Source organism: Lipomyces chichibuensis (genome assembly GCF_038497645.1).
Source record: "Lipomyces chichibuensis strain CBS 12929 unplaced genomic scaffold V1513scaffold_38, whole genome shotgun sequence".
In the NCBI taxonomy this organism is placed as follows: domain Eukaryota; kingdom Fungi; phylum Ascomycota; class Lipomycetes; order Lipomycetales; family Lipomycetaceae; genus Lipomyces; species Lipomyces chichibuensis.
Window position 1 is genome coordinate 122,900 of NW_027117490.1, and position 16,257 is coordinate 139,156.

The 16,257-nt window shown below is 45.8% G+C and overlaps 4 protein-coding genes and 1 non-coding gene across 5 annotated transcripts; 1 reads left to right on the forward strand and 4 right to left on the reverse strand.

The window, feature by feature from the left end:
- Positions 1 to 374: 374 nt before the first annotated feature.
- On the forward strand, positions 375 to 1,684 carry V1513DRAFT_451139 (cyanate lyase C-terminal domain-containing protein). Its single transcript, XM_066898922.1, has 4 exons — positions 375 to 676; positions 772 to 842; positions 952 to 1,306; positions 1,362 to 1,684. Exons 1-4 carry the CDS (start codon positions 668 to 670, stop codon positions 1,401 to 1,403), a joined length of 477 nt encoding a protein of 158 aa, XP_066751645.1. The 5' UTR covers positions 375 to 667; the 3' UTR covers positions 1,404 to 1,684.
- Positions 1,685 to 2,460: 776 nt separating this feature from the next.
- V1513DRAFT_383880 (glycoside hydrolase superfamily) lies at positions 2,461 to 5,853 on the reverse strand (the record flags this gene model as incomplete). The annotated part of the gene is made up of 7 exons (XM_066895154.1): positions 2,461 to 4,450; positions 4,499 to 4,718; positions 4,769 to 4,892; positions 4,946 to 5,032; positions 5,081 to 5,567; positions 5,619 to 5,684; positions 5,738 to 5,853. 7 exons carry the CDS (start codon positions 5,851 to 5,853, stop codon positions 2,461 to 2,463), a joined length of 3,090 nt encoding a protein of 1,029 aa, XP_066751646.1.
- A 1,922-nt stretch (positions 5,854 to 7,775) lies between these two features.
- V1513DRAFT_t82 lies at positions 7,776 to 7,954 on the reverse strand. Its single transcript has 2 exons — positions 7,919 to 7,954; positions 7,776 to 7,811 (listed from the first exon to the last, which is right to left on the reverse strand). It is a non-coding gene; the product is annotated as a tRNA-Thr (tRNA).
- A 797-nt stretch (positions 7,955 to 8,751) lies between these two features.
- V1513DRAFT_451151 (uncharacterized protein) lies at positions 8,752 to 12,014 on the reverse strand. Its single transcript, XM_066898923.1, has 6 exons — positions 11,623 to 12,014; positions 11,020 to 11,556; positions 10,286 to 10,969; positions 9,752 to 10,232; positions 9,337 to 9,700; positions 8,752 to 9,281 (listed from the first exon to the last, which is right to left on the reverse strand). The coding sequence occupies exons 1-6, from the start codon at positions 11,655 to 11,657 to the stop codon at positions 8,887 to 8,889; spliced, it is 2,496 nt and encodes an 831-aa protein (XP_066751647.1). The 5' UTR covers positions 11,658 to 12,014; the 3' UTR covers positions 8,752 to 8,886.
- Positions 12,015 to 12,275: 261 nt separating this feature from the next.
- Positions 12,276 to 15,189, reverse strand: V1513DRAFT_451153 (fungal-specific transcription factor domain-containing protein). Its single transcript, XM_066898924.1, has 2 exons — positions 13,436 to 15,189; positions 12,276 to 13,382 (listed from the first exon to the last, which is right to left on the reverse strand). The coding sequence occupies exons 1-2, from the start codon at positions 14,783 to 14,785 to the stop codon at positions 12,582 to 12,584; spliced, it is 2,151 nt and encodes a 716-aa protein (XP_066751648.1). The 5' UTR covers positions 14,786 to 15,189; the 3' UTR covers positions 12,276 to 12,581.
- Between the last annotated feature and the right edge of the window lie 1,068 nt (positions 15,190 to 16,257).

A 16,257-nucleotide genomic window follows, 5' to 3' on the forward strand; every position in this document is an offset into this window, starting at 1 on the left:
ATCGTTTGTTTTTTATGGTTGGAGAAAGAATATGTTGTAGTCAGCATGCTTGTCAGTGGGATTCTCGGATTAACTTAATGAGGTTGGGATGAGATGCATGGGGATCGTGTACGTTTAATTTGTAATATTTAATGCCTATTGATAACTTCTCATAATATCTTTAATGTGAGTTGGCAGTGTTTTGTGGCAGAAGACGAAAGAATCGAAGTTGAATTCAGCATGTCGTAATAGACGAAGTATGATTGAATATGTAACTGCATTAGATTACAAGAATTTCCAAGACAGATAGCAATTGCTTGTAAAATGCACAGACATCGTAATATTTTTTTCGGGAGGTCAGCGACTTATTCTTCGGACTTTCCCCACCAAAAAGAACGAATAACTTGTGTGGTGGAAATGATTGTGAGGTCACGGAACCTGAACCGACTACTTATCGATTAGGAATGGTTGCATGTCTTTATCGCAACCTGCCCGGCGGGCAAGCGGCGACTCGAGTCGCGATGGTGGGCACGGATCGCTTACTTACACTCTCCAGTAGACCTAGTGCTCGATATATCTATTCCTCCACCCATTCCTTCCAGCTTATTTTCAACCCAAGTTATACTGTCTTGTTCTTGCGCAACAGCTCAATTGCTTGTCTTCCAAATCCAATCACAAATAATTAACAATGGCTGATGTAAGAGTTTCTCTAGTTTTCATGGATCTCTGACCGATAACCACGGCGATCGGGGTTTGTCAGCGTTAAATGATACTAATGACCTTCACTTATAGCTCTCTTACATCTCCACTCTCCCTTCTGCCAACCAGGCCCTTTTCCATGCTAAGATCGCGAAGAAATACAGGTATGCATTGACGACTTTTGTGTCTATATTGCCAGCAAATTGGCTTGGGATACTGCGCTGGTCAATATATTTCAAACCTCCGCTCTCCGCTGAATGCTAACTTTTCCAGCTTTGCCGACATCGCCGAAAAGATCGGTCGCTCAGAAACCTGGGTTGCCGCCGCTTTCTACGGCAACATGCCTTTTGCCCAGGAAGACATTGACGGCCTCGTAAAGGTCCTAGAGATCGACCCGGTCGCGATCGAGGCTATCTCTCCTGCAGTGAACTACTTCCCCGATCGCGCGTCTAAATTCGAGACCCCCCCACGTGACCCTACTATCTATAGATTGTACGAGATTGTGCTCGTGTACGGATATGCTTTCAAGTCCATCATTGCAGAGAAGTTCGGTGATGGTATTATGTCTGCTATTTGCTTCACTAGCAAGATCGAAAAGGAGGTCGATGCAGATGGTACCTGGGTCAAGGTAGGTCCCTACCTACTTCGAAGTCGATGGTTCCTGATACTCACTCGATTTATAGATCACCCTCCGTGGCAAGTTCCTTCCTTATATCAAGTACTAAACTGGACTCTTACTCGGTCTACAAAAAGTTAATAAGGATTTATTTTGTATGAAATATTTGGAAGTAAACTTGTTATATTGGTAATAAGATGAATGAATTGATTATTTTTTTAAAGGTACATTACAATGCAGTAGTCTAATACCGCAGCACTTCAATTGATTTTTAATTGGGAATGTACTAAATAGTACTGCTGAAAACCAGACGTTATATGTATACATTTCACACGACAGTACTCGTCGTCGTAATTACCTAATAACAGATTGGAATTTACTTGAACAGAATCACTTTCCTGTCAATCGGTTGCATAATGGCTTCCTAATACAGCGTCCAATACAGCGGATTGATGGTGTTTCGGTTAACTCGTCTTTCCAAGTAGGGTCGCAAACTTAGAGCGGCTTAGACCACTTAAGGTCCCACGTAACTAAGCTATTCTAATTGCTCGCTCGTTTGGTAGGTCTTTCATTAATGTTCGAGGATATATAAATGCAGCTTCGTCTTTAAGCCTGCACACGAACAAACTAAATCTTCTCACGTTTTTCTATTTACTACTTTCCAAAATGGGCAGATTTGGTACACTGCCGGAAGCGGTGAGCATCTAATGTCATCCTCTCATTTTGTGAAGATTGTTGCCTTCTTAGTTGGATCAACGACTTGATTCTAACGAATGGTCTTCTCCTCGCATCGGTGTGGCCACAGACGTGATGTCTGTCGCAAGAGTTACAATGAATATGGTAACGAAATATGTCTATCCGGGAATTTTACCCACTGGCTGTTATTAAAGGGTTATTAATGATGAATTTCAAACCGCCCTGGTCGCATATATAATATATATATATATATATATCACGCTTGAGCAGGGCGACTACTGTCTAAGTGCGACCGCTCATCTGGTTTGGGTACTTAGCAAGCTTGTTCTACCCGCCCAACCCGCTCAACAAGGTTAGTCAATTTACTCAGCTGCATTAATTCACAGCATTAAGTGTCGCTCAAAGCTCTAATGTCATATGCAAAAACAGTTCAGTGATGATTTTTCATTTACGGTTACACCCATGCTGCACTAAATCAAGTACATCCGCCGATCAAGGTGCAATCCGTCATAATCATCATGCGGAACTGCACCGATCGAACTAACATACTTCCCATACACGAAAAACTCAAACACATCAAGCCCAACAGTGGCATTACTATCAACAGCCCATATCTGCAGACCAACGACGTTCTCACCATTAGTGTTGATAATGCCTGGCGGAATGGGGAATTCCTCTTGTGGTCCTATGTCGCTGATATATTTCCCGAATTGCCAGCCGTTGATAAAGAGTTCCACGCGTACGCCGGAGGGTTGGCCTGCACGCATGCGGATGCCGAGTGGCACATCAAGATTGTCGGGGACGGCAATTTGCACGACTGTCCTATAAAACCACACTCCCGCACCTGGTTTGGGAGATTGTGGGCGCATACCGGCTAACTGGTTTAAGTATGGAGTGGCAGACGGCCACGATGTGTCGTCAAATTTCGGTAAGTGTGCACCGATGCGTTGCGCGTATATGCCACCTTCATTATATGGTGCTCGTAATAAATCATCGTAGCTTTCCCCGCCTGCGTTACCTTGCAATGTCCACTGTGAGAACTCGCATTTGGCATCTGGCTTATCTGGAATTAATTGAATAAGACGAATTCCACGTGGATACAATGTCGAGTGCGGATCGCGCTCTGTGACCCCATTGTCTTGTTCGTATCCCATCCGATCTGCCAATATCACGAGAACGTTCTCCTCCTCTTTTGAGAGCAGCGTCTCTGGAAATATAACTTTCTGCTGAATCCAACTCTTGTGAGGTGAGCCACGGTAAGACGTCAAATACTCTCCATTCAACCATGCCGTAAACCCATACGCAACACCGCCCCAGATTTGCATCTTCACCCCTTGCGCATTAACCCCAGAAAACCGTCCACGGTAAATCACAGTGCCGACATGGAACCCGTACTCGCCGGGGTATAGAACCGGGAAAGTCTCAGGCGGGTACCACTTGTTCGTCGATTTCAGCTTGTTGGCAACAGTCCATTTTGAGTCGTCGTACTTCTTGTGGACCTCTGGAATAGCATCAATGCCACGCCATTCGGCCTTTCTCAGATCTGGGATTCTAACTTTTGCAAGATCGTTGTTTGGTTTTGGAACTCTGAATGTGCGCGACATGAATTTCGTATGTTGGGCATGCACGCGCTGGCCGTTCCACTTGATATTCTCGAATGACGAGTCCACGTAGAGTTCCACAACGTCGCCGACATTACTTTCCATATCAATATCACCGTATATATTCAATGTTTTGCCATGATCCTCTGACGTCACGTTCCGGACAAGATACGGGCCAATAACAATAACTTGTCTATTGGGCAGTGTATTTGGATCAAGGTCAGCCGCCAATGCTGGTGCCCACACATTGTAAATATCCGGGCGATTGAACAACACCAAAATATAATCATGCGACTCAACAACAGCCCTGCTTTCCCCGTCCAGAATAGAAGTAACGCGCAAATCATTTGTTTCCGTAGCAGCTGACGTGACACGATAATTGAGGGACGCGACATTACCTCTGATATTGTAGAACTTGAACGGCACATCACCATGCTGTTTGATACAGAACTCGTTCAGGTCTTCAAAGTTGCCGTACATGACCAAAATAGGTTTTTCGTCGACAATCGTCCAGGTGAAGAATTCCATAGTCGAGTATCCGAATCGTAGTGGCCCTGCCTCGTAGTCTGTGACAATGATTCGGGATTCGCGTGATCGTAGAGTCAGTGAGCCTTTGGATGGAATTTGAATCTCGCCTTCAGATAGCGTGCGGACGTTGAGTCGATATGCCTTGCCATACCTTGAATTTGTGTCTCGTGAACGAACAATATAGTATCCCGTTAGAGAGTGCGGATCGCGGAGCTCTGTCGCAAAGACGTCGTTGCTATCTGTGTACGCGTACGTGTCGCTGTCGGCAATGAAGTCCGCATTGAGAAGCGTTGGAGAACTCTTGACGAAGGTCCACAGTAATTTCGCCTCACTGGAGCATTTATTAGACAAAAAATATAAAATTGAGTAGAACACGCACTTGGCCTTGTCTCTGACGATTCTGGATTCACTGATGGCAGCACCATAGTCATACGAAGTATAAACTGACGGACTGGCTAGACCTCCCCAGTTCGTGCCGCCATATGTCATGTAGTGCGACATGACTGTAAACTTTTGGGCGATATTATTCTTGTAGAAAACGTTCGCAAATTCTGGGCCGGTCATTTCCATGCAATTGTCGTACCCAGCGCCTCCCCATGCTACCTTCCATTAATAATATATTCTGATCAATAAAAGCAGAAGAACTTACAATCGTAAGCACCGCCTTGAAATTCCGGAGTAAAATTAGGCGTGTCCGCAGAAACGTTGGCTAGATATTCACGATAATTAGTCTGGATATAGAAGTTCGACATTGGATCGCGACAATCAAATCCCTAGAACTAAGATTAGCGGCAGCAAATATTGCGTGCAAAGGTCGATCACTTACTCTGGGATATGAATCAAGTCCATACAAGTCGACAGCAGAAAAATTCTTCGGGGTAAATGATTTGAACATATTCAAGTCATTATGAAACTGCGGCCAGTTAATTACATACCAACAAATAAATTAAAGAATGCTCACAATCGGAACAACGATTCCCCATTTTCTGGCTCCATCAGAGAGATCCCGCATGTACTTTCTCGCAGAGGGATATATGTCCGACTCCATGTACTCGTTCTCAATCTGAAGCGCGATAACAGTTCCACCTCTATCAATTTGATTTCGCGCGATGATTGGGATTATCTCGCTCCAATAGTTCTGCCAAGCTTTTGAATACGTTTGCTCGTCGGTGCGCACCTCAATGCCTTTCTTTGTCACTAGCCAGCTTGGAATACCACCCGCCGACGTTTCCGCGTGAATGTACGGCCCAGGTCGCGCTATGACATAGAGACCAGCTAGCTTTGCGGCGTCTAGCATGGCTTGAATGTCGCGTCCGACGCCATGGAATATTATCTTGTCTTCTGTGACGGAGTGAAATCCCCAGTGGAAATATATCGAGACTGCGTTGTGGCCTGTAGCGCGCATCTTCTGGAATATGTCCAGAAATAGATGCTGTACTGGTATGCGCCTATATTCAGATTAGAATTTGAAGCAGACATGCAAAATGGCCAGGATGTACCAGTAGTGGAATTCGCCGCTGATAATGAACACGGGCCTGTGTCGAATAATCATGGAATTTTTATCCCTATACCGTATTGTTATTTTATATCAAATACCGAGCTACTGATTAATACGCACCATTGGACTGCATTGGTTAAACCTGTGCTCTTGATGGCACTGACTGATATGCCAGTAATGCCGTTCTCATAGAGACTAACACTTTTGACTGCCAGATCATCAACGCGCAAGATCATATACTGGACCAAGCACAGCATGAAAATAAAGCACGAGAGTAAGACGACTGTAGCTCGCCGCCGACTTTTTTTTCCCACTTGAGCTTGGCTGAGGCTCGATTCGTCTACAGAGAGACGACTTGGCGTTGACGGACGAGTCGTCAGATGCAGTGATGACTTTGAGCTACCATGGCTCGGATGAAATGAACGAGACAGGCGCGGTGTAGCTTCCGTCCCCATCGATGAAAGAGCACAATATTGTACAAGGACCAGGGACCACTATTCAAAAATAAATGCTCCGAGATGAAGACTGCGAAATGAGACGACGTATAAATAACGACAAAATAGTAGGAAAGAACAGGAGCGAGTCGAGGTCAAGGGAAGACAGTATATCAAAGTAGATGGGCAACAGCTAAGCCGTATAATATAAACCGAAGATCCAAGAGAAAAACAGAGATTGTGGCCTGGGAGCGTCGGACAAGCGCGCACGGCCCAGCCAAAATACCAGCAGTTAGTTGTTCCTTGTATTTGATAAAGTCGACGGCAGGCGACTCCGGATAACTCTACGCCTCAGCAGCGGATCAGTCCGAATGCTGACCAGGTCAACTTCCAGCCAGTTCAGTTCACTGAGCAAAATGCGAACAGTTCAGTAGGAATTAAGATGAATCATGAATCAGAATATACGAGTAACAAGGTTTCCCTTTGACAAACGTTTTACGTTTGTGTATAAACGCAAAAGGGCGGCCCGGTAAGTTGTTGTCCGTGACGTCGTCGATGCGGAGTCCCCGCCGCCCCGCCATCGCCCCTGCCAAAAAAAATAAACTTCTCGACCGTGCTTAGATTTTAGCTGATATATCCGTCACATTGCAACGACTTAAAAATTAAGTGGAACCTGTCAAAACTAGCGCTTTCACTAATTTGTTAGTTGCGCAGAGCTTTATGGTACAGCAGCGACCTATATGTTGTCAGGTAGTCCGATCTGCCCCTGATGGTTTATGCTGAAGAATTCGACGAAGAAATTCCATCTGCTCAATATCAGTTACCACTTAAGCTCCAAGTACCCTACCTTAAGAAAACCACATTTCATCACGGCAGCTGATAGGGTGGACCTGCTTAGGCCAAAGTAGGGCTGGACACGAATACAATTTTCTCTATTTCGCATTCGCATTCGCAATTCGCAGTATAAAGTTTTATTCGCAACGAATAAAATGTCGGCTGCGAATGCGAATGGTTGCAGTTGAGAGGCTGTTCAACAGCGGAAGGGATTTGCTGGCCTAAGCAGACACTCTCTAAGTGCAGACACCATGAGGAAGCTTGTTTTGTTAAGGGATATGTACGGCAACGAGGAAGGTTTTTAATGTATTTCTTTAAATTATTATATTTCATATGTGCGAAGAAGCTTCATTGGTTGAGGGATATGTTGCAACGAGGAAGGCTTTTTTAATGTATTTCTTCGATTATTGTTAAGGTGTATGTACGCCAACGAGGAAGTTTTTTTAATTAACTATTATGTTTTATATGTGCGAATATTGCGAATACTTGCGAATAATTTTTTTTTATTCACATTCGCATTCGTAAGCATGAAACATCCAAATATTCGCATTCGAATTGCGAATATTCGTACGAATGCGAATATATTCGTCATTCGTGTCCACCCATAGGCCAAAGTAAATAAATGCTGAAAATATTTAAGTCCGCTACCATTATTTGTACAAAAAAAGTAGTACGTGAGTATGGGTCTCGTCTTATCAATTGGCAATTCGACTAAACTAAAATAACCCGAAATGCAAAACTGCAATGCCAGTCTATTACTTCAATGTATACATTATCTGGCAAGGTAACAAGGAAAACAAAAGGAAAATATCCTTGTCCGGATTCAGCTAAGCCAGTGAAAGGAAGCAAGTTGGAATAAAAAACGAAGACCGGTGCAAAAAAAAAAAATGTGCTCTAGGTGGGGATTGAACCCACGACCGTCGCGTTCCTCACACGACCGTGACATCAAGTATAGATGCCGTAATACAGCTATAAGCACTAACAACTTTGTTAGCCCAAAAATCAACAAACTCTATCTCAGTAGAAGGGGTTAAACTAACCGATGCGCTAACCTCTGCGCCACTAGAGCCTTCTACGATTTCTCTAGACAAAACTTCCGTGTTTAGGGCCATCCGTCAACGCACGTGACTCGGGTACATGTTGGTTTTAATATGCATTAATGTTCACTGGCTGACGGGTTCGAATGGTCGCTGATCCTCAGATAAGTGTTGCCCTGTTGTTGTCTCCAGTGCGCCAAACATCAGTTGATTTGTCGGAAGTAATTGCTGATAGCGACGGCGAGGGCCCCGAATCGTGCTGTAGGAACTAGTATCCACGAATGTCTGGTGGAAGTTGTCGGAGTTATTGGTATTGCTTTGGAAACGAGCCATTGCGATATAATTTAGATATAGAGTCGTTGAATATCGAAAGTCGTTTTGGAATGCGACAGGGTTAAAAGTGGTGGGACTGAGCGCAACGCGAATGTCCTTTCTTTCTTGCCTCAGCATGCAAACGCGTGGCCGACGCGTGTGATTAGCGGCGTTGCCCAATTGAATATTTTGGCATGGACATGGTACTTTGGCAAAGGTTTAAGGCATATACTGGGCATGGAATAATTAACGATGGTATTGGAAGTTAACTTTGTGTCAGCGCCGGACAAGGTTCGCCAAATGCTATGCCTTCCCCCTGGCTGCTGCGTCTACATGTATTAACTTTTCTCGAGCAGTATGCCAAAGCGTTGGGCTATCGAGTTCGCTCCGATTATGACAAAGCCACTCCAAATTTTTACCGAAAGTGTAGGATTCTCGAATGACTTGCACGGGTGCGGTTTAAATATCCCAATTTACGAGACGTGTAAGCTGCCTGCGTCCATCTACAGCGACCATATTTCGGGCTATTGTGCATTTAGAACATGGCAACGATACCTATGGGATATAATGCATCCTAGGACACATTACTATAGTACATATCTACAAACGTAAACAAGGAAACACGCCTACATGCATACGCATCCATTATTTTCTAATAATCATCCTCGCCAAAGTCATCACCACCATTATTTCCTGCGGCAGAGGCCTGTCTCTGATAAAACTCACACACCTGCTCCGATGTGGTAGCCTGTTCTGGGCTCTTATCGTCTCTGATACGGATGAACCGTGGAAACCGCAGCGAAACACCTTTGTTCCTGCCAATTTCGTCAATAGCGGCACGATAGACTGGCGATAGCGACAGATCGGCGGCGAGGACCTCCCACACCATAGTAGGTTCAAACCACACATCCGGTGCGTTGGCATTCGATTGGGTGTAGGAGTAATAGGACCGCGGCTGAGCAGTAGTTGTTTCGGATAGCTTCTGGTACAGCGTATCTAGCATCTCTTCGGAAAATCCTGTGCCAATCTTGCATATGGTCTCGTATTCTAATAAAGTCAATCATCATCCTCCCATAATCAAATTATTTTTGATTTCACCGACCTTGAGAATCCGGATTATAGCACGCGAGCAAAAAAGCGCCGTACCAATTTGTCCGCTTCCCACGTCCGTAAAATGCTCCAATAACTACCAAATCCAGCGAATCGCCCACTCCGGTGAGATAGTCCTTCTTAAGTTTCAACCAATTTCGACTTCTCTTGCTTGGCTCATATCCACTTTCGTCGCCATCTAGCATCTTAATCATCAGCCCCTCACAGCTGTCTTTGACGCTTTGGTCTAAGAATTCTTGGATCTCATCAACGTTTATGCCATCCATATACTTTGCGAATGTAAATTCGCCTTCGACTTCGTTGAAGGACTCGTGAAGAAGTTTGCGTCGCTCAGAGAGTGGTGTTTGTAGTAAACTCTGAACGTGATCAGTCAGTCTCGTTACTTGCAACGCATCCATTTTACATACCTTTCCGTTCGCATAAAGCATATCAAACGCAAAAATACAAACTCGAACTTTGATATCGCCTTCCTGAACATCCTTTCGCTTTCGCGTGGATAGTACTTGGAAGGGCAAAATCTTCTTAGCGTCTCTATCCCATGCCACAGCTTCGCAATCTAAAACAAAGCTCTTCGTCTCAGGTTTTATAAATCTCCCGATCGCCGACACAATGTCGGGATACTTGGCAGACATGTCTTCCGAATTCCGGGAATACACGTGGGAATTGCCGTTCCCGAGATAATGAATCTGGGCTCGCTCGCCATCATATTTGTATTCGCAAGTATATTTCTGCTCTTGGAATCGATCAAGAACTTCAGTGATTGACTTCGTCGGTTTGGCTAGCATAGGCTTGAGTGGGACGCCCGGTGTCAATGCGCAGCTTTCGCGCAATTTCATGATACCATTCTTCACGATTGAAGGGATAATCATGTCATATGTCGGCATTTCACTAGCTTCGTCAACACATGTTCGTCACTGTTCTACATGCTATTATGACCTTACCTGTAAACAGCTCGCAAAATCGCTTCAGCGCTGACCACATTCGTTGGACTGGGCAATTTACCCTTCTTTTGTGCTTCCCACGCGACAACGGCCTGCGCTAAACTACTGAGCACAGTCTTCTCTGCCAAATGTATCCTCAACTTCCCCTCCAAGCTACGCACGAGGTACTTCGCTTCATTTCCCTGACACGCCGACAACATCTTATTGATTATACCGACCTTCCGAGACTGGCTCTGTGATCCCGTAATCATCGCAATTTCTTTGAGATTCTTGAAGACACCATCGACGGTGAGTGGCTTCGGTTTAAACATTGTCGGTTGGTTCATTCGTGAGTTTTGCGCGACTGTGCCCAGGTCTCCGGTTTTTTGATAGTCGGCTTTGATTTGAGCTTGAGATCGGCCAGTGCATTCCCCAATCGCTTTCATCAAAATAGATTCTCCGAGACCAATTTCGATGCCCTCGTAGTCTGGGGATAGGCGATTGATAAACAAATACACGACTTGGAGGAGTGAACTGGGAGTGAGGGTCAGTACTTCCTGGAAAAAAGCAGCGCAGTAGGATATAATTTCAAGACGCTTGGTTGTCGCTTCAATTTTCTCAAATGTGGCGCATAAAGCAGCGTAAGGCACAGGTGAATTTGGCGGCCATTTCAATTCTTTGGAGAATTCGTTCTTAGCAAGAGGCCTGTGCATCGCGTTAGCATATCGTAGCCCGTGAGAGTGAATAGGACTTACAATTCCTCTTTGATTTCGTCTTCGCGGAGTGCAGGCTCTTCTTCACTAGCCTCGGCCTCAACAGATTCTCCAGACGAAGATACTTCCGCCTTAGTAGCTTCGTCACGATTCATCTCCAATGCTACTTCATCATTATTCTGCTCCGAGAGAGCCTTGCTTTCCACACCACTACCAGTGTTCCCACGGTTCTTCTTCGGCAAACCACCGCTCTCCGATTCACTACCACCCCCAATCCGACTGCCCCTACGCTTCCTTCTCTTCGTCCCCTTCTCGTCCTGATTTCCACCCGATCTCGAAATCGGCGACGACGGCGGCGAGCCATTAACGGCTTTCTGTCCCGGGGACGAACTCAAACCGTTCTCCTTTCCGACCGAATCCGGTGTAGAAGAAACCTCATTCTTGTAAATTTTCATATCATCGCCGTCATTCTCATCTCTTCTATTCTCATGGCGCGTTGATGTTGTTGGGTTATCATTAGATATCATCAAAGTTGTTTGGCATTTGGACTTCGACCCAGCCGGACGCGCAAAAAAGCGTCTATATTTATCAGCGCTAAGTACTTGCGATCACTGTAAACACCTGAATGAGAAATAGGATACCAACGTCAACGTCTGCTGCGAAGGCTGTACAGGAGCCATGAATCCCACTCTCGACGCTCGGAATATCAGTAACCTTGGATTATTTAATACTCGGGTAGTTGTAAATGATCTGACGCGCCAGGCGCTCTTCCAACGGATATACCGAAAACGCGTTATATGCGTTGCGGTGCGTAAGGGCTGGTGCCCGTGGCCTGGAAAACACACAATTGAAGGTACTTGCCAAGGACTTCAGTCGACGGCGAGCGGCGTACCTGATAAATCCCGATACTCAGCGAAACATATAACACAATAGCAGTTGCTGTCAGCAGAGGGTATAACGAACTGGAGTATGACGAATTTGATGTCTGGTCTCGCAGTCATGAGGTTGGGCAGACCTGCACAAGCGTGACGTAAATTGTAGGCACACGACGACGAACGCGTTCACGTGTGCCAAACACGCCGCCGCGTTTCAGTTTAAACGCGTCCCGCCCGGAGACGTCCAATATTCTACTCTCCTCGAGTTACCAACATAAAACACCTAAATTTCGATCGATATCTCTATATGGTGCACGACGTTTTGCAATAATCTGAATGAGCTCTTTGTGGCATTAATTTTATCCGCGAACTATTCTGCTGTAACATGGCCGCACGCACGTTATTTCTATAACTTATAACAAAGCTCATTTATTACTTACATATCAACTATTTACAGATGTAACTGCATCTTGTTATGATCATATATGCTTCCATTAACTTTTAACCTAGATAGTGCAAAAGCACGCAGTGTATATCCAATAACAAGATGGAGTTTACATGTGGTATTCGTAGTCTTACATATATCTCGACCGAAACTTTAAGAAAAATTGACCTCCGAGATCCTTTGTGTACTATGCAGAAAGAATAAATAACCCAAAATGCACTATATGTATGAAAGAGCCAAAATTATGTATATACCAATCCAAAAAAAATCAAGATGAATTTAGACTACAGAGCCAGGAAATCAAAAATTTCCCATTCTTTGCTCGAGAGAACTTCCTCCCAAGAACAATTCTTCGTCCAAATCTCTTGCAACACGTCCTTCAGCATGCGCCAGCTGCCACAATGCGTGGCGATAAATAACTTATCCATTCTCGCAAGCGCAGCTCTTCTGTCTTCCTGCGACTTCAACTCGCAGCCGATGATGAACATAGGCCAGACCATTTGCCGGTCAGGGTCACTTCCGACTTCCATGATTGCGTGCAACTTCTGGAATTCTTCGACTGATTTAGCGATGCGACGTCCAGAAGGATCCATACCGGTCGACCGCAGTAAGAAAATTGAGGCTGCCTGGGCCCAACACTGTGTTCCAATTATGTGTTGCACATAGTTGTATGAATCTCTGCCATCCCACTTCATCAAGGTAGAGTAATTGCGAATGCGATTCTCTATCTCAGATGAACGGTTCTGGATTTCCGCGAAAGACATCGGCTCGGAATTGTACTTGATGTCGTGACGAAGGTGACACGTGTCTGAGATCGCAAGCATGAGCTCATCCGGACATCCCATGATGCCCTCCACACCCGAGTCATCAGTGCTGAGAGGGAAGAAATATGGCCCAGAGAGGTGAGGGGCTCGGTAATCCTTCGCACAAGCAGCAAGAAGAATGTCGTACCAAGCAAATATGCGGAAAAGGAACATGCCATTAGAAGCCGATAGGACATCCGCAGCCAGGTCGCGATCTTCAATAATTGATGAGAACGCCGCCAAATGGGATCTGACAGTAGCTGACTTGCCAGTATCCATAATCTGTACATGCGTTAATTAATTAATGGTATGTATTTTCAATACAGGCCTCATACCTCAAACGTGATTAAGAAGTAAATCACGGTAAGAACAGCAACACCGAGACCACGACCCATCTTTGGTTGATTGCGGATATTAGATATATTTGGAATACCCAAAGTAGTCTGCGTGCTACTAGATGCCAAGCCAGTAGATTGGGTTGTCAATGCTGTAGTTGCTGCCGTATTGGGTCCGACGCCAGACACGGCATTCAACACATCACCCAAAAATTTGAGAGTGCGCGAATGATATTCGAGACCAGTAGCATAGTATGTTTCGCTTTTGTGACGATTAGACAGGTGCAAGCTAGCCAGGCAGAGGAATGACGACAGCGCAAGCTCGTGCGTGCAGTACGTGATAGCTAGGCCAGCCAAAGGCGAATTGCTGAGATTGTCAAGTAGTGGAGTTAGGTCTGTGAAATAGTATTGCAGTAATTCCTGCTCGTCCGGTTTGATACTCCAGAACATGCCCAGGTCGCGAGTGACACCGGTTGAAAGCGACTGCTGTTGCTGCAAGTCCATGGTATTTGAAGGCGAGCCATAAAGATCTTGAATAAGTCTCCCGGCGGTGATGCCCGTGGGCCTGGGCTTAGCTGAATTGATATTGACAATTTCTTCTGGTTCGTCCTTATCTGTTGGTTCTTGCTTTATATCTTGAAAAGCGCTTGCAGGCGTCATCATAGTATCAGGTGTAGTGCCAGGCGTACTATGACTTGTCGACCGTGAGCTTGGAGTTGCGGGAGGCGGTTCTGTCTTGACCTTCTTCGCAGAAAAGTCTTCATCAGAGTTGGTGCGCTTCTTACGAGGTCGTTTAGCGCCATCGAAGTTGTTCTGGACCACAAACTTCAGCTCCCTCCCAATGGGCTTGGCTGTCACATCAGGAGTCCGGGGTTCCTGTTCTCCGGCCGCATCAGTCGAAGGAGTTCCAGGATCATGAGCACTGGCAGAGCTTCGAGCAGCTAGAGACTCTTTTAGTCGAGGACGGCGTCTGAAACCGACAACTGGACGCCCCTTGATGTCAAAATGCACACCACTGGCAACATGACGGCTATCATCCACATCAAAGGACAGTCGCAAGTCGTAGCCCTCGCACTGTCGGTTATTCTTGATGCAGTTCATACAGAAAGGTTTACCCTCATCACATTTTCTTCTGCGGGCCTTGCACGTCCAGCAGCCACTTCGCACGCGAACAATCTTCTGGCTTTGAGGTGGAGGAACTGGTGGAGTAGAGGAGGCTATGTTAATAGACGGCGCTTGCTGTAGGGTCATAGTCGTAGTCGGCGGAACTGTCGAACTCGCTTGAACGCTGCTTCCAGCGAACAATGGTACCTGGCCAAAAAGTGACTGAGGGAGTTGCGTATTAGACATGGCTGAGGAATATTAGATGTACAAATCAGCTGGACAGTGAAATCCCTAAGCCAGCAAGGTTGGCGACCAAAAAGTACTTTGCGATACTTAGTGCGTACGAGTAAGATAGTTGAGTATAAACCGGAAAACACGAGATTAACAAGCGCCCAACGTGGCAGTGGAGGTGGTGCGTAGAGGAACTGTGAAAAGTGTGACAATAATATGTCTTGTCAGAAAACCGTCGAGCAATCGATAGAGGGAGGATGGTGTCCGCCATGAAGAGCGCAAGCCTTAATGAAGGTTAGAGTTTCCAGTAGTTGAGAGAAGCCTCGCGTTGACTTCGGAAATATTACCAGCAATGCACACAATCGCTGTTTGATAACTATCGGTAGGTACAAACTGATAGATACAAATGCACAGGATTGTTAGGATGGGGTCGTAACTAAGCCAACAGTAAGCGAGACTTCACCCCGATAAGGAGACCCGCAACTGAGAATCAATTGGCTGGTGCGCCGAGCCGCATAGCTTGACACTGGGTGGCCTAGTGGGAGCGAATCACGCTGCGGCCGACCGCGCGCCGACGCACTGGCCGTCGGCCGCTTTTGGCAACTCATTAAGAAACCGAATGACACTATTGGGCAATTATATTAGTCTCAAAGTTAACTGGGCACGACAGCCTGCATGTCTCCACAAGGAAACAGCTCGAAAATCATTACGATCTGTGCCTTGCGTGGCTGTCGCCAGATGTGCACCGTGGCAAGATTACACTGTTTTGTACCGCCGGCTTTTGAATAAGCTTGACAATAGCGCACAGATCAATACTATCATCGTCACTGACCGCGTTGGGATCACGCTCGGAAACCCTGGTCCGACTGGTGATTGGTTTAGCTCCCCGCCTCTTTGATCACTAAAACATCTGCTAAGACTTAAAACCATACTTTCAGAACAGCTTGCGTGGAGGAAGTTGCCGATAGACAGAGTTTCTCGGGATCAATCTTGCGCGTCACCTTTTGACTTCCGGTGCTCCCCAAAAGCACTTCATGAGCGTTATGAATTACCTTCCCGGAGATATAAATGCGCTCATCGCAGGCATATCGGATATAAACATTCTGCGGATCGCGTCATCTTTATCGACGAGATTTGCAATTCGGCTGCTTTCGGAGCCAGAACAACTTCTCGACTGCTATTGTTGCAGTTCCAGCTGCTGGCGAGGTAGGGCATAAAGTCATATTTAACTTTAACGACTGTGCTTTCTGCGAATGCCGATTACATAATTGCAAATTTGCTTGAATTTCCACAAGCGAGTGAGCCACACAAGCGAGTGAGCCACGCCTGTAAACAACGCGACCACCCAACCTCCAATCATTAATGCATCCACCAATTGAAATTCAATCAACTGATTCTGAAGCCAGGATATCCTTGGCAATGCAAGCTATCGATAGAGGCCAGATTCAGAGCAACCGACTAGCTGCAAAGACGTACATGGTCGATCG

Excerpts from the sequence above, each read along its gene's own strand:
- V1513DRAFT_451139 (XM_066898922.1), top strand. Across the intron at positions 843-951 it reads AAGATCGCGAAGAAATACAG|CTTTGCCGACATCGCCGAAA; the intron begins GTATGCATTGAC and ends TAACTTTTCCAG. Across the intron at positions 1,307-1,361 it reads CAGATGGTACCTGGGTCAAG|ATCACCCTCCGTGGCAAGTT; the intron begins GTAGGTCCCTAC and ends CTCGATTTATAG.
- V1513DRAFT_451151 (XM_066898923.1), bottom strand. The coding sequence starts at position 11,657 with ATGGCTCCTGTACAGCCTTCGCAGCAGACGTTGAC. Across the intron at positions 11,557-11,622 it reads CCTTCGCAGCAGACGTTGAC|ACGCTTTTTTGCGCGTCCGG; the intron begins GTTGGTATCCTA and ends TGATAAATATAG. Across the intron at positions 9,701-9,751 it reads TGCTTTATGCGAACGGAAAG|AGTTTACTACAAACACCACT; the intron begins GTATGTAAAATG and ends GATCACGTTCAG.
- V1513DRAFT_451153 (XM_066898924.1), bottom strand. The coding sequence starts at position 14,785 with ATGTCTAATACGCAACTCCCTCAGTCACTTTTTGGCCAGGTACCATTG. Across the intron at positions 13,383-13,435 it reads ACTTCTTAATCACGTTTGAG|ATTATGGATACTGGCAAGTC; the intron begins GTATGAGGCCTG and ends ACGCATGTACAG.